Here is a 20,525-nt window from a genome sequence, read left to right as displayed (position 1 = left end):
CGGGTCAGAAGTTTACATACACTCAATTAGTATTTGGTAGCATTGCCTTTAAATTGTTTAACTTGAGTCAAATGTTTCAGGTAGCCTTCCACAAGCTTCCCACATTAAGTTGGGTGAATTTTGGCCCATTCCTCCTGACAGAGCTGGTGTAACTGAGTCAGGTTTGTAGGCCTCCTTGCTCACACACGCTTTTTCAGTTCTGCCCACAAATGTTCTATAGGATTGAGGTCAGGGCTTTGTGATGGCCACTCCAATACATTCACTTTGTTGCCCTTAAGCCATTTTGCCACAACTTTGGAGGTATGCTTGGGGTCATTGTCCATTTGGAAGACCCATTTGCGACCAAGCTTTAACTTCCTGACTGATGTCTTGAGATGTTGCTTCAATATATCCACATACTTTTCCTCCCTCATGATGCCATCTATTTTGTGAAGTGCACCAGTCCCTCCTGCAGCAAAGCACCCACACAACATAATGCTGCCACCCCCATGCTTCATGGTTGGGATGGTGTTCTTCGGCTTGCAAGCCTCCCCCTTTTTCCTCCAAACATATCGATGGTCATTATGGTCAAACAGTTCTATTTTTGTTTCATCAGACCAGAGGACATTTCTCCAAAAAGTATGATCTTTGTCCCCATGTGCAGTTGCAAACCGTAGTCTAGCTTTTTTATGGCAGTTTTGGAGCAGTAGCTTCTTCCTTGCTGAGCGGCCTTTCAGATTATGTCGATATAGGACTCGTTTTACTGTGGATATAGATACTTTTGTACCCGTTTCCTCCAGCATCTTCACAAGGTCTTTTGCTGTTGTTCTGGGATTGATTTGCACTTTTCGCACCAAAGTACGTTCATCTCTAAGAGACAGAACGCGTCTCCTTCCTGAGCGGTATGATGGCTGCGTGGTCCCATGGTGTTTATACTTGCGTACTATTGTTTGTACAGATGAACGTGGTACCTTCAGGCGTTTGGAAATTGCTCCCAAGGATGAACCAGACTTGTCGAGGTCTACAATTTTGGCTGATTTCTTTTCATTTTCCAATGATGTCAAGCAAAGAGGCACTGAGTTTGACGGTAGGCCTTGAAATGCATTCACAGGTACACCTCCAATTGACTCAAATGATGTCAATTAGCCTATCAGAAGCTTCTGTTTAAAGGCACAGTCAACTTAGTGTATGTAAACTTCTGACCCACTGGAATTGTGATTCAGTGAATTATAAGTGAAATAATCAGTCTGTAAACAATTGTTTGAAAAATGACTTGTGTCATGCACAAAGTAGATGTCCTAACCGACTTGCCAAAACTATAGTTTGCTAACAAGAAATGTGTGGAGTGGTTGAAAAACAAGTTTTAATGACTCCAACCTAAGTGTATGTAAATTTCCGACTTCAACTGTACATCCTCCCTCCAATCCAGCACTCCAGGATGCCCCTCTCTCGTTCTCTCTCTCCCCCTCCTCTGACAAATTTGCCGAGCTACGCACTTGGACAAACACTTTGGCCATCATCTCTGCCTTCTCATCTGTTACTGCCACATCCTTCCCACTCGTCAACACTGGATAATCCCACTCCCTTCTGACCCTGCTCATCCTCTTAATCATCCCCCATACAGGTGTCGCCCTTCCAATGGTGTCAGAGAACCGACGCCAACATGACCTCTTTGTCTGACGGATAGTTCTCCTCATCAGGGTCTGGGCCTGCTTATACTGAATCAGATGTTGGAAGGTATGCGTCCTTTTCAGTACTCTAAATGCCCTGTTCCTACTCCTCACACTCCTCCGTCCACCATGGGACTGCTTTCCTCCTCCTCCCTGAACTCGTAGGTATAGCCTCAGTAGCTGCCCCCACTAACGCTGCTCTTACCCAGTTATTCATATTATCCACAACCCCTCCCATATCCACCCGAGCCATCACCTGCTCACTCAGCTCCTGAAACGGATCCCACTTTGCTCTTCTAAACACCCACCTGCCTACTCCGTCCACTGACAACACAGCCTCCATCCAGCCTACTGTGCATACCATGGGGTAAAGATCACTCCCTACTGTCGACTCCTCCCATACCTCTCACTCACAGATTCCTGCCATCGCACTAGATACCAGCGTGAGGTCCAAGGCAGACTCTTTCCCTGTGGCTACATCAATCCTGGTCCCTCTGCTATCATTCAGCCACACCAGATCTTTAATTTCTATCATATTTTCCATCACTTGGCCATTTCCATCCATCCATCCCCCCAGAGCATGTTGTGGGAATTAAAATCATCCCCACACCCCATTACCTTACTTCTATCCTAGCCCTCCACCCTCTCCAGCACTTCCAGGTCCAATATCTGACACGGTTTACAGTAGTTCACTACCACTATCACCCCTCCTCTCAACCACACTTCCACCACCACCACCACCACCACCACATATTCCTGTTCAATACCTCTGCCTAGCATCCTGTAGGGAAGTCCTTGCTTTATGAAGGTGGCACATCCCCCCTCCCCCTACATCGCTGTCCCTACGAACCACAACATATCCCTGTATGATAAACTCCACATTCTGTTTGAGCCATGTTTCTTGCACACAAATCACATCAGGCTTGGCTGGCATATCTACGATGAACTGCTTGAACTCCTGCCCATTAGCCAACAGCCTTCCATTGTAGTACTACCACAATAACTAAGACCCAGTAATACATGACTCCACCCTCAGCTGATTGAGGTCATCTCGAACTTCTTCCAATGTCAACCCTGTCATGTCTCCCAGCAGCTTTCACTATTAGCTGAATCCTCACTGTTTTAGACTCTACTTTAGCAGTGCTATTGACAGCTGCTGCTATGAACATCACCAGCTTTCTCTTATCTCTGTACAGTATACCATATCGTCTCCCACCTGCCCGGTAATCCCCAGTCTAGATGCTCCTACCCATCTCTCCTTTAAACCTGTATGTCCCTGGACCTGGACCACCCTCACTGCCTCAGCATATGACACCCCTCTCTCCACGCTCACTTGTTGCACCTCCACTGCCTGCTTCATAGCCTCACACCCACTATATGCCACACTATGAGTACCCCTTGACAGCTGCAGCACTTTGGTTGTACACCATCCCCACACATACCATACTCAAGCTCCCCTCCACACATGGCACACCTCTTTTTCTTTTTACAGGCTGTTGCCACATGCCCAAACCTCTGGCAGTTATAACATCTTAAAGGCTTCAGTACATACGCCCTCACATAATAACGCATATATTCTATCTACCCTAACTCCACCCCTTCTTGCTTACAACCTTTGAACATCCACTAGAACGCTTCCTTTCAAATTGTCCCTTACCTCTTTAGTGCTAACACTCACAGGAACTCCTGTTATCACCCCTTTAATCCACTGCTTCCCTGCTTGATCAGTTCACAGCTGCTCGACACCACCTTCACTCTGAGTGCTTTTTCCCTCTGCGCCATGTCCTTACAGAACACCAACAAGTTCCCATCTCTTAACAATTTAGCATTGACAACTTCCCCCGATCAACTAATTTATCACAGCCGTCAACCTTATCGGACTCATCGCCCCAACTCCCCTTTCCTTCCTAAACTTCAGAATCACTTATGCTCCCAGCGTGTCTTGCACTTTATCGGCACTTTCGACCTCCGAACTGCCTCTATTTTTTTTATTTAACAAGGCAAGTCAATTAAGAACAAATTCTTATTTACAACAACGGCCTTCCCCGGCCAAACCTGGACGACGCTGGGCCAATTGTGCGCCGCCCTATGGGACTCCCAATCACGGCCGGATGTGATACAGCCTGGATAGCGCTAGTGTTAGAAACTATGTTGCTCTCCTCAAACTTCATTTTCTGCCTCCATTGACCTCTCGCTCCCCTTCAAACCCCTACTCCCTCCTTTATTTGTACCACTATGCTCCTCCATCACTATCTCCTACCATCTCTGACCCAGTCACAGCACAGCCGTGCCGAAACACTGAGTAGTTTGTTTATGAATGATTGATCACTAGCCACAGCTTTCCAAACAGTCAACCAGCTCAACCTGCGTTCGTGCCAAAGTTCCACATGACAGGAATGGGGTTCACGGAACTGCAACATCACTTCATTGAACTGCTGGTAATTCTACCTGCATAACAGAATGCTCACTGCTCTCCTGATCCATGAAATCGTATTTATATAGGACATAGACCGGGAGACACACTTGTATCAATCAATCACTTCATAAAGAATTTAATTCCATTTGCTACATTGATAATGTCATGGGGAAAAAAAGAATGGCGTCAGGCTAATAACCAGATGCTTTCTGGGGCATGGAGTTTTTCCCGACCCGAGCTGATTGCCTTGTGTTGAAATGTACATTTAATGCACTCGCACAACTTAATTATTCTCCTAAACGCAAACTTCCATGTTCCATCTAATGTCCAGGTAATCTTTCGTAAACGCAAGACTTTAGTTTGGTTAACCGAGATTAATATCCAGCTGACAAAAGCTAGTCATGATAATTGTCAGATTTGTAGAGGAACATCAATGTTTGAAGAAGGCAGATGAAGAGGTATCACACGTGGTAACCAACATCCTTGCTATAACGTCAGCAAGCTGTTAAGCCTGTAAATACAGTATGTTGTGGGAAGTGTTGCAAGGAACAGAAGATGGAGGATTAATTTTGACATAAGGTAAATATACTTGTCTGTGGTCACCGTATGGTACAGTTGGCTGACTAAAAGCAATGTTTTCAGAACCACTGGCAGTAGTTAACTAGCTAACATTTGCTTTTGACCGATTATGTGAATTACTCTGGTCGACACCTGAAAAGCTACATAAATACAGCACATAAACGGTACATCACTTTTCCATGGCATGAGTATTTTCATTGTGTTGTCTTGTAACGTTATTCATATAGTTTGTGTTGTGCATTAATATCATACCAATATATTGTGTTTCAGGAAGGAGGTAGTCCATGTATTGGGGTTCGAGGACAGTGAAGATGAACTCAAAGATGGATTGGACAGAACATCTGCACAGAGGTGACTAGAAACAAATCAGAAACTCCTTAAATTAGTCAACAGTACTAGCCCACTTCTGCATGTTTTTCCACTTTGAAAATAGGCTGCACTTTCACAATGCCTACTCAGATCCTCTTAGCTGGACTGGAAACTCACAATTTACTGTCCATCAGTTCACCCTAGAGGACATAGGCACTCTTCTCAAACAAACACCTCAGGCCAAAGCAGTGACACTCATCATTGACTCTCTCTCATGGATTTTGAGGCATCATGACCCTGCTGTCATATGCCAGAGACTTTAGGCTTTCAAGAAAGGTTTGTCATGGTATTTATAATCCGTGTCTTTCTAGTCTGCTGCATTCACGCAAGTTTTGGTTCTGGGTTGCCAATATTTATATATTTTATGCCATGTTGTAAAATTGTCATTTGAAGTCAGTGAAGTTGTGAGAATTCAGTTGTCTTTCTTCCCTTGTCATTAGGGAGCGCTGTGAGAGGAGTAGTTGGCCTGCTGCACTCCGACCTGCATCAGCGAGGCACTGTGGGAAGGATACGACACATGGCTACTTCAGTCATCACCGGGGCTCCAGGGACCAGAGGACTGGGAGCTAAACTGTCTTAGTCATTTTATGCAGATGGTGTTGTGTGTCTGTTACCAGGAAGAGACATTCAGCATCAATGAGGACCTGACAGTTACAATACAGAGCAAACTCAGTCATCCTGGATACACAGGGATGAATACAGACAAATCTGAGCTAGCACACCTGTATTATTCCTGACATGTACTATATGAGAATGAGAAAGAATAAGCCAATTGTGTTGTATGATTCTCTCGTCTTGCCCCAGGCAGATCCAACCGCCAACCTGACCTTTAACCTCCGCCTGTCCGATACAGAGAGAGGCCAAAGAAAAACTGCCGCTTCCATTCGACTTCAGGAAAGAGAAGTGAGATTTGTTTCCACTGTGATTCCACCATCCATGCCTTTTCTCCCCAAACTGTCTTGCTACTGTCCTTGCTTGCTGCTGTCTGAATAAGTTGCCTCAAGTGTTTATTGAACTCCGCATTTGTCTTCTTCCAGGAAGTCAGCACTTCTGCACCTGGGCCTCAGTTCAGGACAGATCCTGTATGAGCCTGATGCCAATGATGATTATGATCCGGAGGACCCTGATGATGATCTTGATTTCTAGAGGACAGGCTACTATCCATGAAAAGCAGTGTCCTAAGCCCTTACAGTTAATGCCACATCGGACATTTACATGCCAGAAACCAAAATAATAGCCTGGGTTCCTGCCTGAGGTATTTATTTTACTTTCTCAGAGGAGATTTAAATTAAAGTCTAACAGAATACCAGGTTTACCGAATGCCCGTTTTTGCAGTGGAGGAATGTGGTTAAGGTGGAGTCCGTGTAAGTAGACAAGAGAGATACTGCTTGTTACAGCAATCAATTCAGGAATATTTCAGCAGAAGACTGAATGACGCAGAGAACAGATGCCTACAGTAGATCTATGACAGGTATCTGTTTTAAATCTAGCTTCAAATAAAGGGTACTGTTTTCAGGTTGTCTGTTGTATTTTTTTTTAAACTAGCACATTTGTAATGCCTCAAACGGACACCTTTTTGTACAGTATGCTTGCACTTGTGCAGTTTCTACCGCTAACCACTGGAGTGTGAGCTTGAGTCTCGTGACCACTAGTGTTTTACTCATCTCGAGTCAGACCCAACTCACCGTAATACAAGCCACATGAAATCACATAGACTTGTAAATAAACCTAAAATTGTTTCTTGTAGAGTCTTGCCAATTTTATGCCAGAAAGGAGCAACTGAATTCCCCAAAACCTTCAACATCACTGCCAGGGAATAGTCATACATTATTACAATTTAAACAGCTCGATTTGACTTCTGCATCATATTTCATCACTTCAATGTTTATTCAGGGTAATACAACAAATGTATTTGTTTTAGAAATTGGGAAAACCCACACACCTACCAAGGACAATACACAGGTTTGAAAATTCTGTCCATCTACTCGTTTACTTTTAATGTGTCTGCTTTCCACGGGGACGTTCTGCGCGCAACCGTGAGGTTCGAATCAGGTTGCGAACACTTCTCTCCGCGGAAGTGACGGCGATGGCGGCTCGCAGTTCGATTCCGGATTTGCTGTGAACTGCAAGCAGTTTTCATGGTGACTGTTCGACTTTTGTTAGTTTTCAGACAATTTTTCTTCAAATACCACAGATAAAATAAGAGTATTATTTACTGTTTTCAAATTTCGAAGGATGAAAGTTTTTAGTTAATGTTCTCCAGGGTTCAAGGTGGTCACCCTACCGAGCTAGCAGCTAGCTTATCTTGTCGGCGAGACGAGCTGCGTGGTATATTCTGACTCTAACTAGCTTGTCGGTAGCCCACTGTCACTGACCAAATTGCTATTGGATAACAAACGTCGTGCAAGAGTCTACTTTTGTTTTAACTCTTGTTTTATATTCAAATTATTCTGCTACACAATGTCAATGCATTCAAATCTATGAGAGTTGTGCAGCAAGCGTGCAGAGGCACTCACACGTTTGCTCGATCTACTCTTGTTAATTTGGACGCGTTTGGTTCGTTTTTGAGAGGTTGAGGTTGTAGGGACGGATTCCGATTCGACTATTTGGACCCTAGCCTGAACCACATTGGTCAATTTAGCTGAGCGGGTTAACTTGTAGCCCCTTCGACCTCCTGTTCCTGTGTGGGTCCTTGGGTGGTCGCCGACATGCTGAAGACCCGCCAGTGTCTACTTGGCATCCGCACTTTCCTAGGTGTAACGTCCAGAATATGGGGATTCATCTTGTACATTCTCAGGAAGCACCTACGCACGGTGAGTATATATTTTTTTAAATAGCAAAACCAACTGCTCTTGTTTGTTTGCACATTTGTTTACATTGTCTGGGGTAAGTCTGTGTGTGTGTGTGTGTGGGGGGGGGACAGACAGAGACATTCAAATGCATTGGTTACTGCTGTCATGGCCCTGTCACAAACCTAACACAAAACTAACCTCAAGTTAGAAACAATCATCTCACAGTTTACAAACATGCTTCCACTTCCTTATAGCCACATGGCCCTTATCAGAGCCATAGATAAGAATGGCACTTGGTGGAAAGTCTTGACAGGGAATGTGCTTCCGGTGGGGCTGTAGGATTCAGTTGAAATAAACAGACAAAACCTTTGTCAGAATCAAATCCTTTTGATTCTGACATTTCATTCTGACAATCAAATGCCACTGCTCTCATGTTTCTGGGTTACTTTTGTAGCCCTCTACTGTAGTGTGATGTGAGTGTTAGGATGACAAAGGAAGGCTCTTGTTCTACTGAGGTCTTGCATGCCCTTGATATATGGACAGGACCCACAAGACTGGTCACGTTTGCTGGTTCGCTGATGCCCCAAATATAAACTTGACATTTGAGGTGTCAAAGGCTCCACCTGTCCACCAAATAATGCACACAGTCCAGTTGGGTGGGGGCATATGGTTTGTTTATTATATACTTGTCTGTAAACTTGATGCCACATTATCAAAGGATTTTGTTTCTGACTTTGTTTCACAGCAACAGAGAGAGGGGAGTGCTGGTATTACATCTAAGTATGTGTGTTTTAGTCAAGCTCCAGTGTTTACCGCTTGTATTGTATTACCTAACAGTGATACATCACTCAGGGCCTAGTCAGTGGGATGCAGACAGTGTTTGGAACATTTCAGGGTTAAATACTGTATATTAATAAAATCATAATTTGTTTCACAATGTAGCAACCTATTTCTTCCTGTACAATCGGTCATGTTGTGTGCCCAAAATATGCTGCGGAAAGACTGCCTAGGCTTGGAATTCTCAGTTTGGGAATTCTCTAGAGTATATTACAGGTTTTCCCACTCCCAGCTACCAATGTGATGATGCCTAGGTGTCTAGCTAAACCAGGTTGCCCATTCATACAATAGAGACTCTGGTATGCTGTAGCTATATAGGCTAGGCCTAGACCAGGGTTCTCAGACCATGTTCCTGGAGAGCTACCCTGCTGTAGGTTTTCGCTCCAGCCCCAGTTGTAACTAACCTGATTCAGCTTATCAACAAGTTTATCAAACACATGCACACCCAGACACTATACGCACTTTATTTTTGTTGTATTGTTCATCATTGTATTTAGAATTTGTGACTGTCCTTATCTATCATTGTTTTGTTACTTGTAATGTTTTGTGGGCCCCAGGAAAAGAAGCTGATGCATCTGCAAAAGCTAATTGGAATCCAAATAAACAAATAAGCTAATTATTAGAATTTGGTATGCTAAATTAGGGTTACAATGAGAACCTAGTGGGTGGTAGCTGTCATCACTACAATTGGATTATGGAGCATAAACACATGCATATGCTACCAGTCCTTAATCTGATGTGTGCTAGACATATGATAAGCCAGTTGCATCATAATCTTCAAGACAGACAACACTATGACATAAATGCATCTTCAAGAGGAGTGGAGGGCTGGAGAGGGTTTCTGGGAGGGTTATATCCAGACAACATCCTAGGGCAGTGGTATTTAAACTTTTCAGCAGGGACCCCATTTAACACCCCCCCCGACATTCTGGCTACCCCAAATAATAATGACAGTGTTAAAATCTGTAAATTTGGACTTGTACATCAACAACCTTCTATTCATTACATTTTCATCTCTGAGAACCAATACATACAATTTTATTGAGTAAATGTATCCCCCCCCCCAAAAAAAATATTTTAAAAAAATATATATATATATATATATATATATATATAATTCTCAAAGTTTGTATATTGTCCCATAAAATAACATGTACTCTTAATTTTTGGTTCCCCAAAAAAAGTTGAAATGCAATTCTCCCACGACCCCGACTTTGAATACCACTGCCCTAGGGGGTACAGAAAGTGGGTCTGTGGGTTCCCCCATAACATCCACCAGCTGTTTATAAACAGGCTAGGCCGGGCCAAGCGCCACAGGGCATGGAACAGGGATCTGGCAGTGGGTGTCGTCTAAGGGTTTTGGACAAAACAACCTGGCAGCCGCAGACAGTCACCCTGCAAGTCTCTCTTTTCACTTGGCCCCCTATTCCTAGCCCTTATGGAGAACAGAGAGGCAAAAAACTGTCTACTCTGATTAGGGGGGAAAAGGAGGGAACAATGAATGAATGGAGTGGGGAAAATCGGTGCGTCTAAATCTGATATGGCTCCCTCTCCTCGGGGATCCTTACTAACAGGTCTGTCATGTGCCCTGACAGGTGTAAGCACAGTACTAATTAGTGCTGAGACCTAAATGAAGTAGAGGAACGCACTGTAAACTTTTGAAATGCACCCAAGGATAGCAGTAGTCGTGGGCCTAGGTCTAGTCTGACCCTGCGCTATTGTTTGGTCATGGGAATAATGTTGCCAAGGATACGTAGACATAGGCCTACATTTTCCATAACCACACTTTTCCCCAATTAGGCTTTCCCATGTAGAGAGCAGACAATGGAATAACGAGGGTTTTAATAAATCGGCTTGTAATAAATTTACCAAGCTTCAATTTATTGTTATTATTTTTTTCTTGAATTTAAAATGTTATTTCTGTACCATGGCCAAGACACAAGTAACTAAACTTTGCCCACTGTTCTGCCTTCAAATTCATGCAATTTATGCTCACAAATGTAACAAACACTAGTGTCTGTGAGTGACTCTGTCTTTGGCTGAGTTGAACAAGTATGTTTAATCTCTCTCATTCTGTTTCAGGTAATCCAGTACCAGACGGTGCGGTATGACACTTTACCACTGTCCCCCATCTCCAGAAATAGACTTAGTGAGTACTGCTGTTGCTCTGTCATCTTTTCTGACCCCCTCTGCCATTCCTCGATCCCAGGAAACCGGACCCTGCCCAGTTGATCATTATGTTATAAACTATAGAAATAGAATGAATAAACATACTGACATGACCTCATAATGCCTCTGCCCTTTGCTATAGCTTCCTCAACTTTCATTCTGGTTTCAGCTGGTCTACGGTATCTACACATCAGTTGCCAGAGTCCAGTTGTCTTTATTTAGTAAAGTCCTTGTTCAGTAATGCCTTCAAAGAAAGAGCTTTGTTACTTTTTCAGTTATTTTTTGTTTTATTGATAGTGATTAAGACAAACAGGAAAAAACATGATCACAAAACTAAATGCAATGAAACCGCAACGGATACAATCTGTACAAGCAGCTAGTACAGCAAAGTGGTGGGCATTTAATTGTTTACATCTTCAAAGACAACATACTGTATGTGCATGAAACACAGGTGCTCGCTGGGACCTAGGAGTTCTGACTACTACTGTTTTATTGCTTGTCTCAATAAAGGACAACAGGGGGACCATACTTTCACAAATGTGGATCCACGGTTCTGTAACTCCATTATTAAAGGAGCAATAAGCAGAAATCGCTTCATCATTTCCTGGTTGCGAAAATTTGAGTAGTTAGCCTAATTTCAATTTGTAACAAAACAAGCAATTGTAGATTATCATTGTACCATTTAAAACACTGAAATATATTTTCAATAACCAAAAATGTTGTATGTTCTGTTTGAAGCTGGTGTACAAAACCGAAAGTAAAAGATGCAAAAACTAAACTTAAGAACAGGAAGCATAGAAATAGCAGACATAGAACAGATCTACCACTTCTTAGACTTGCTTTCAATGAGAACCGATCTATAACTGTGAATTGGTCAACTCCCCCGAAAAGTTACATATTGCAGCTTTCATTTCAGTTCCTGTAATGCTGAAGAGTATGAACACAACCCCAGTCTCTTCCAAGGGATTTTACGTAGCACAGACCTGCTCTGCTATCTCCCATCACATAAACCCGATACCTTTTGTTGAAGCATGTGGGCGCTTCAAACAGCTAGCATAGTGCAAAACAAGTATGTGAATGCATTGACACAAAGAAACCTTTTTTGTCACTTGTGTAAGATGGTGGAATCATCAGTATTACTGACCATCTGTCATGTTTTTTATGGTGTTATAGGTTAGATGTATAGCAAGGTGTGTATTAAGTAAGCCTTGTCTGAGCCAGAGCAGCCCATATGCTCGTTCCCTATCTCTTGTTTCTGTACTGTGAGGCAGCTTGATGTACACAACCTGGTGGACAGGACACTAGACTGTCGCAGGGCCTTACCCCTAATCCATCTCCTTATTGCTGAGTGCCAAGCAGAGAGGCTTCCGGTCCCATATTTTGAGTCTTTATGACTCGACCAGGAGTGAACCCCGCACTCTAACCGCAAGGCCACTGTTGGTGAGGTGCGTGTGTGTGTATTGAACATGTAATAAGCAGGTGTATGTGTTTGTTTGGTCCTTTAGATGCAGTGAAGAGGAAGATTCTGGTGCTGGACCTAGATGAGACGCTGATCCACTCTCACCACGACGGGGTCCTCAGACCCACAGTGAGACCCGGCACACCACCAGACTTCATCCTCAAGGTAAACACACACACACACACAAGCACACAAAGTGAATTTGGGGGGGGTAGTCATATCAGAACTTGAACCCGTGACCCTCTGGTCCAGAGACAAGCATGCTGCGCATTAGGGATTTAACAATTCAACCAATGTTCAATGCGATTCAAATGTTCCAAATCGTCGGTTCACTAACAGTTTTTGCTCATAACTTTTTTTCTGCCTTCCAAAAATACCTCATCTTTTGTGACAACTGATGCGTCCTCTCCTTCAGTGTCGAAATAAACATGTAACTGTGTTGACAGTTATTGGTCTACAAATCATTTTGTATCCCGGAAAAACCCTTGGCAATATCAGTAGCCTAGTCAAACTGCGCTCTATGCGCGGCTTCTTGCACTGACCAAAGAGAGGTAGGCCTATTCCTGATATTGGGCTTGATTGAGTGACAATAATTTGCTAGCTTATTGTTATCAAATGTGTTGTTGAAAATTGTGTTTTAGTGGAATAAAAGTTAGCTACCGGAGACACATCTCATCTGGCTATATGCATCCTGCTGATTGGGGCTTAGCCTATATTAGATTTTATTTTGATTGTTCAGGTTAATTTTGGTAGTTTTGCAGTAAACATTCGGAAAGTATTCAGACCCCTTTTTCCACATTTTGTTATTTATTCTAAAATGGATTAAATTGTATTTTTTACTCATCAAATCTACACACTATAATGACAAAGCAAAAACATTTTTAGATTATTTTTTTTTGCCAATTTGTAAAAATACAAGACTATCACATTTACATAAGTATTCAGACTCTTTACTCAGTACTTTGTTGAAGCACCTTTGGCAGCTATTACATTCTCGAGTCTTCTTGGGTATGACGCTACAAGCTTGGCACACCTGTATTTGGGGAGTTCCTCCCATTCTTCTCTGCAGATCCTCTCAAGCTCTGTCAAGTTGGATGGGGAGTGTCACTGCACAGCTATTTTCAGTTCTCTCCAGCGATGTTCGATCGGGTTCAAGTCTGGGCTCTGGCTGGGCCACTCAAGGACATTCAGAGACTTGTCCGATAGACACTCCTGCGTTGTCTTGGCTGTGTGCTTAAAGTTGTTGTCCTGTTGGAAGGTGAACCTTCGCCCCAGTCTGAGGTCCTGAGCACTCTGGAGCAGGTTTTCATCAAGGATCTCTGTACTTTGCTCTGTTCATCTTTTCCTCGATCCTGACTAGTCTCTCAGTCCTTTCCGCTAAAAAACATCCCCACAGCATGATGCTGCCATCACCATGCTTTACCATAGGGATGATGCCAGGTTTGTGACGCTTGGCATTCAGGCCAAAGAGTTCAATCTTGGTTTCATTAGACCAGAGAATGTTGTTTCTCATGGTCTGAGAGTCCTTTCGAACTCCAAGCGGGCTGTCATGTGACTTTTTTTTACTGAGGAGTGGCTTCCGTCTGGTCACTCTACCATAAAGGTGGAGTGTTTCAGAGATGGTAGTCCTACAGGAAGGTTCTCCCATCTCCACAGAGGAACTCTGGAGCTCAGAGTTACCACCTCCCTGACCAAGACCCTTCTCCCCCGATTGCTCAGTTTGGCCAGCGGCCAGCTCTAGGAATAGTCTTGGTGGTTCCAAACTTCTTCCATTTAAGAATGGAGGCCACTGTGTTCTTGGGGACCTTCAATGCTGCAGACACATTTTTGGTACCCTTCCCCAGATCTGTGCCTCGACACAGTCCTGTCTTGGAACTCTACGCACAATTCCTTCGACCTCATGGCTTGGTTTTTGCTCTGACCTTACGCTGTCAACTGTGGGACCTTCATATAGACAGGTGTGTGCCTTTCCAAGTCATGTCCAATCAATTGAATTTACCACAGGTGGACTCTGATTAAGTTGTAGAAACATCTCAAGGAGGATAAATGGAAGCAGGATGCACCTGAGTTAAATTTTGAGTCTCATAGCAAAGAGTCTAAATACTTATGTAAATAAGACATTTCTGTTTTATTTTTTATCATTTTGCTAAAATGTCATTTTTCGCTTTGTCATTATGTGGTATTGTGTGTAGATTGAGGATTTTTATTTAATCAATTTTAGAATTGTAATGCAAAAAAAAAATGTGGAAAAACAGAAGGGGTCTGAATACTTTCCGAATGCACTGTATATGGCCATTTCTTTACATATGCTGAATATAGTCGATAGTTTAATAACGAGGACCGCAATCACTTTTGTGAGTCGCACTGCATGGCTGTAGCAGGAGGAAAAGAGAAGCTCACTTCGTTAACTTCCAAACTGTCAAAACCATTTGATTTTGAGACTGGGGTGAAGTCAAAAGTTCTGCTATAGCTGTTTTCCCAGCTATTGCGAGAATTGATGTGCATTGACTGCTTGTCAGCATGCATGTTTCCCTCACTCTCTATGACACTTGTAACATGAATTTGCTTTTGAGAGGAATATTATCTTGCAGAGAACCCACAACAACAAGCCAACTAGGTAAATGCATCAACTATTCTACTATGGGGTTGTCTGATTTTTCTATTCATTACTCATATTGTTTGCAGAGAAAGTAAATGTGGACTGTTCTAGCATCTTTAAGTGCGCCTCAGCAGAAATATTTTCCCATGTTCCATATTGTGGCAGCCCACACCTAAATGACTGCAGCGAAAACACTGGTATCGTTCCTGTATCATATTGGAGCCCATGAATCTAGATACGTATTGCATCCGTTTCCCCTCTCTCTCTCTCTCTCTCAGGTAGTCATTGACAAGCACCCTGTCAGATTCTTTGTACATAAAAGGCCGCACGTTGACTTCTTTTTAGAAGTGGTAAGTAAAAATGTTGTCCTTGTGAACTGTGAGTTCTATTTTGTACGTCATTGTCAACAATGCTGTGCTCTGTTTGACTAGTTCTTTGACTGTAAATGCTGGCGTGAGCCTAAAATGTATCCTTCGCTGTGTGTGTGACCCCTCTCCAGGTCAGCCAGTGGTATGAGCTGGTAGTATTCACGGCCAGTATGGAGATCTATGGTTCGGCAGTGGCAGACAAGCTGGACAACAACAGGAACATCCTGAAACGCAGATACTACAGACAGGTATCACTCTCCCCTATCATATGAACACAACTGATTTATGTCCATCCACATCTTTGTGAAAACAGTGTACGGTATTAGACCTCATTTCCCCTTTCTCATTTATTTACGATCTGCTTACATCTTCTATGTCTTCTTCCTGTGTCTGCAGCATTGCACGTTGGATCTAGGTAGTTATATTAAAGACCTGTCTGTCGTACACAAAGACCTGTCTAGTATTGTCATCCTGGACAACTCGCCTGGAGCTTACCGGAGTCATCCAGGTGAGGTTATACACATATGCGTGAACACACACACACACACGCTCACACAACACAAATGTATGCATACTTTGTGATGAGATGTTTATGTACAGTTGAAGTCGGAAGTTTACATACACCTTAGCCAAATACATTTAAACTCAGTTTCACAATTCCTGACAATCCTCGTAAAAATTCCCTATCTTAGGTCAGTTAGGATCACCACTTTAATTTTAAGAATGTGAAATGTCAGAATAATAGTAGAGAGAATGATTTATTTCAGCTTTTATTTCTTTCATCACATTCCCAGTGGGTCAGCAGTTACATACACTCAATTAGTATTTGGTAGCATTGCCTTTAAATTGCTTAACTTGGGTCAAACGTTTTGGGTAGCCTTCCACAAGCTTCCCACAATAAGTTGGGTGAATTTCGGCCCATTCCTCCTGACAGAGCTGGTGTAACTGAGTCAGGTTTGTAGGCCTCCTTGCTCGCACATGCTTTTTCAGTTCTGCCCACACATTTTCTATAGGATTGAGGTCAGGGCTGTGTGATGGCCACTCTAATACCTTGACTTTGTTGTCCTTAAGCCAATTTGAAGACCCATTTGCGACCAAGCTTTAACTTCCTGACTGATGTCTTGAGCTGGTGCTTCAATATATCCACATAATTTTGCTTCCTCGTGATGCCATCTATTTTGTGAAGTGCACCAGTCCCTCCTGCAGCAAAGCACCCACACAACATGATGCTGCCACCCCCGTTCTTCACGGTTGGGATGGTGTTCTTCGCCTTGCAAGCCTCCCCCCTTTTCCCCCAAACATAAAGATGGTCATTATGGGCAAACAGTTCTATTTTTGTTTCTTCAGACCAGAGGACATTTCTCCAAAAAGTACGATCTTTGTCCCCATGTGCAGTTGCAAACCGTAGTCTGGCTTTTTTATGGCGGTTTTGGAGCAGTGGCTTCTTCCTTGCTGAGAGGCCTTTCAGATTATGTCGATATACGACTCGTTTTACTGTGGATATATATACTTTTGTACCCGTTTCCTCCAGCATCTTCACAAGGTCCTTTGCTGTTGTTCTGGGATTGATTTGCACTTTTCGCACCAAAGTATGTTCATCTCTAGGAGGACAGGACACGTCTCCTTCCTGAGCGGTATGATGGCTGCGTGGTCCCATGGTGTTCATACTTGCGTACTATTGTTTGTACAGATGAACGTGGTACCTTCAAGCATTTGGAAATTGCTCCCAAGGATGAACCAGACTTGTGAAGGTCTACAATTTTTGTTTTCTGGGGTCTTAGCTTATTTCTTTTGATTTTCCCATGATGTCAAGCAAAGAGGCACTGAGTTTGAATGTAGGCCTTGAAATACATCCACAGGTACACCTCCAATTGACTCAAATTATGTAAATGAGCCTATCAGAAGCTTCTAAAGCCATGACATCATTTTCTGGAATTTTCCAAGCTGTTTAAAGGCACAGTCAACTTAGTGCATGTAAACTTCTGACCCACTGGAATTGTGATACAGTGAATTATAAGTGAAATAATCTGTCTGTAAACAATTGTTGGAAAAATGACTTGTCATGCACAAAGTAGATGTCCTAACTGACTTGCCAAAACTATAGTTTGTTAACAAGAAATTTGCGGTGTGGTTTAAAAACGAGTTTTAATGACTCAAACCTAAGTGTATGTAAACTTCCGACTTCAACTGTACATCATTCTAGGTCATATCCGCCTAGGTGAGCTTGTAATGATTGTTTTAAATGTCAAGATGTTGTCAAACCAGTTGCTGTCCACTTGGTGGGTGTGAGTGGAAGGTTGCCAAGCAGCTCTTGCACGTTTTTAAGCGAACAAACCACACACCAATTCAAACATTGCCATTTTCTATAGAAACCGTGATTAGCCTTGTGACAGACTTGTGAGAATCAAGGTAAGTTGGCAGCTACCAAGGAGCAATCACCTGTACCCAATTAATACAAGTAATGTTTTGTCGATTTTTTTATTTTTTTATTTTTTTCCAACAGCAGATCATTTTGTCCTCGCCTGGGTTTCCACACCAATTATTAGGATTCACAACTCTCCTACTATCCTTCTTTTGGTTTTGAATCTCTGTATTTACCTTCCAGACAATGCAATACCTATCAAGTCTTGGTTCAGCGACCCTAGTGACACAGCACTCCTTAACCTGCTGCCTATGCTAGATGCACTTAGGTGAGTATTTCAGGTGTTCAGATGGATGGATGAGGATCCTGCACTGTAGCAGTGTTTTTCCAGTTACCTGGTAGCATGAGAAATGCATAACCCTTACAACTGTCTGCTAGGTTCACCGCTGACATCCGATCCGTCCTCAGTCGAAACCTCCACCAGCACAGGCTCTGGTGATTGGCTGGTCTGCGGGGAGGGTCTCGCTGATTGGCTCTTTTTTTAATACCCCTTCCCCCTACCTGCTCCCATCGCTCCTCCGTTACCACGCAGTGGACCTTTCACCCCTCTCAGAAAAGGACCGAGGAGAGAAGGGTCAAAGCAGAACATCCAACAAGGAATGAACGGAGCGAGATCTGGAGAGCCAGCAAATGACTGGGGGGAAGCCAGCTTTTTTCTTGTATGATTTTTGAAAAAACTAAATGGAGTCTCTCTGCCTTAGTTCCTAATACTGACTCTGTGTAAGTACGCATGGGGCTGAGTTTTTTGTACATGAGATGGGAGAATGCTCACGTTTGTTCGTCATGCTAAACTTTTGACGTTACAAAAATAATAGGGACAGCAAGGCAATGAACTAGACAAGTTTCCATCCTTTTTTTCTTACATGTCATTAGTCTGGACTGCACCTCTAATGACGCCTGTTATTTTACTCTCTCTTTCTCAACTTGGTACTGGACTTTACTTCTGTTAAGATGGCCAAGAGGAACCGGACGACAGGATTAGATGGAGGATGATAGTTTTGATTGGGGGAATATAGGCCCTGTCAATCAACCAGGGTAATTCATGTCGGGGGTACCAATGATCGAGTTATGACAGGTAGTTCTACGCAATGAAGATTTGCTACACAACACAGACCTCTCTGGATGAAGTATAAAGCAGTCTATTTTTATTTTTTTAAATCAAATGACTGTTGGTTAGACATGATCATTTATCTCAAACTTGTTCCTCCAAAACCCCTTGTAGGATGTAAGGATGGACTGAAGAACTTATGAAAGAAAATAATGGTTAAAAAAATATTTCAGTTACCATGATGACATAGACAACTCCATTATTGAAAATCTTATGCCTGATACATTTCAATTTGAGATTTGCACTTAATTTCTGCATTTTTACTTTGTTGTTTTCTATTTGAAGCAGAATGAGCATCCCTTTTGATTGTTGCCTGTTCCCCTGACCGTATTGGTTCCATTGTCTGCGCCTGTCTTTTCAATGACATTTGAACAATTTCAGTCTTGTCAAGACTGCTTCTTTTTGGCTCAGTCCCCAGGTCTGTGTTACTAATAAAACACTTGTCAGTATTGACCACTTTTACCTGTCTCTCCTTTGTAACTTCAAACAGAATCACGGTGCTCTCAAAAAGCATCCCAGTTGTGGTGTTTTGTCTGCTTGTATTTTGTGGGACTGTATGACAGAATGCTCAGGAAAGGGGGACCAGTTTTAAATTAAGACCGGACAAGTAATAATGGTGATATTCTGTTTTGCAATAAGATTCACTGCCAAATCTTACACTTCGCTGCCCTCAAGTGGTAAGATGAGTAACTGCATCTCCATTCCCCATCGTTGTCTCAGCTGCTTGACCTGTTGACATAGCAGGTGTATTCATATCCAGGCTGGCCACCACACTGGTTCCCATATTTTAATCAGACATTGATTTGAACCTTAGTAACCAGTCAGGGAGTTAACTCGCTGGCTGATCTATGACATAAGGTAATCAATTAACTGCTAGGGAGAAAAGAACTAGCTTTGCTAGGAGCCTGGAAATTGTGATGTAGGGCGTGTTAAGGTAACTTTAAAAACTGGTCATAAACATATTGTTTTATGGAACCGGTTTACCTTTTCAAATGCTTTGACTACACTACTTGTAAGGTTACTGTGACGATTGTGGGACGGCAGGTAGCCTAGTGGTTAGAGCGTTGGTCTAGTAACTGAATTGTTGCTAGATCAAATCCCTGAGCTGACGAGGTAAAACTCTGTCGTTCTGCCCCGCTGTTCCTAGGCCGTCATTGTAAATACGAATTTGTTCTTAACTGACTTGCCTAGTTAAATAAAGGTGAAAACAAAAATGAATATCAACAGCAGCCACCTCAGCTGACCTATAACTCACAAGCATGTGACCACTTGTGCAATTGCCCAATCAAACTGATACCTGACACCCACCTTGAAGTGTGATTAGACACTGGGAGGAATTATTACAGTCCCACAACTATTATTTCCAGCTCTGCACTATAAACACATTAATTAAATTCAGCCATCGATTTAGTTGTCTCCGTTGAATTTGCTGCTGGCTACACTCAATAACACGCCACGGAGAATGCAGTTTTGGGTCATATGACAACTGCCTCATCACAACCGGTTGGTCAAAATAAAGTAGTTCCATTAAATCCGTTTTTTATAAAAAAAAATATATATATTTTGCAACTAAACTATGAAAACAAAATGACTGCTAATTTGTTAAAGAATCCTTACAGTTCGATTAATTGCTGAATATGAGAAAATATTTAATTCAGCGTTCAAACTTTCACAACTCATTTTAATGCGGCCGTGCGACGGATGCCGCGTTCACAAAAACTGGGAACTTGGATATATCTGACTTCAGTGTATTCAAGA

The 20,525-nt window shown here is 42.7% G+C and overlaps 1 protein-coding gene, 1 long non-coding RNA gene and 1 pseudogene across 2 annotated transcripts; 2 read left to right on the top strand and 1 right to left on the bottom strand.

Moving 5' to 3' along the window:
* The first annotated feature begins 4,589 nt into the window (after positions 1-4,589).
* Positions 4,590-6,159, top strand: LOC106577704 (elongator complex protein 5-like; annotated as a pseudogene).
* Positions 6,160-7,059: 900 nt separating this feature from the next.
* On the top strand, positions 7,060-19,220 carry LOC106577558 (CTD nuclear envelope phosphatase 1A). The gene is made up of 8 exons (XM_014155701.2): positions 7,060-7,826; positions 10,725-10,791; positions 12,317-12,435; positions 15,148-15,219; positions 15,369-15,485; positions 15,634-15,745; positions 17,843-17,927; positions 18,038-19,220. The coding sequence occupies exons 1-8, from the start codon at positions 7,722-7,724 to the stop codon at positions 18,096-18,098; spliced, it is 738 nt and encodes a 245-aa protein (XP_014011176.1). The 5' UTR covers positions 7,060-7,721; the 3' UTR covers positions 18,099-19,220.
* On the bottom strand, positions 18,320-20,453 carry LOC123728729 (uncharacterized). Its single transcript, XR_006760467.1, has 2 exons — positions 20,076-20,453; positions 18,320-19,496 (listed from the first exon to the last, which is right to left on the bottom strand). It is a non-coding gene; the product is annotated as an uncharacterized lncRNA (long non-coding RNA).
* Positions 20,454-20,525: the final 72 nt, after the last annotated feature.

The sequence above is a fragment of the Salmo salar genome, chromosome ssa18 (assembly GCF_905237065.1).
Source record: "Salmo salar chromosome ssa18, Ssal_v3.1, whole genome shotgun sequence".
NCBI lineage: Eukaryota > Metazoa > Chordata > Actinopteri > Salmoniformes > Salmonidae > Salmo > Salmo salar.
Note: the sequence above shows the minus strand (reverse complement) of the source record. Positions and strands in the feature narration are given on the sequence as shown.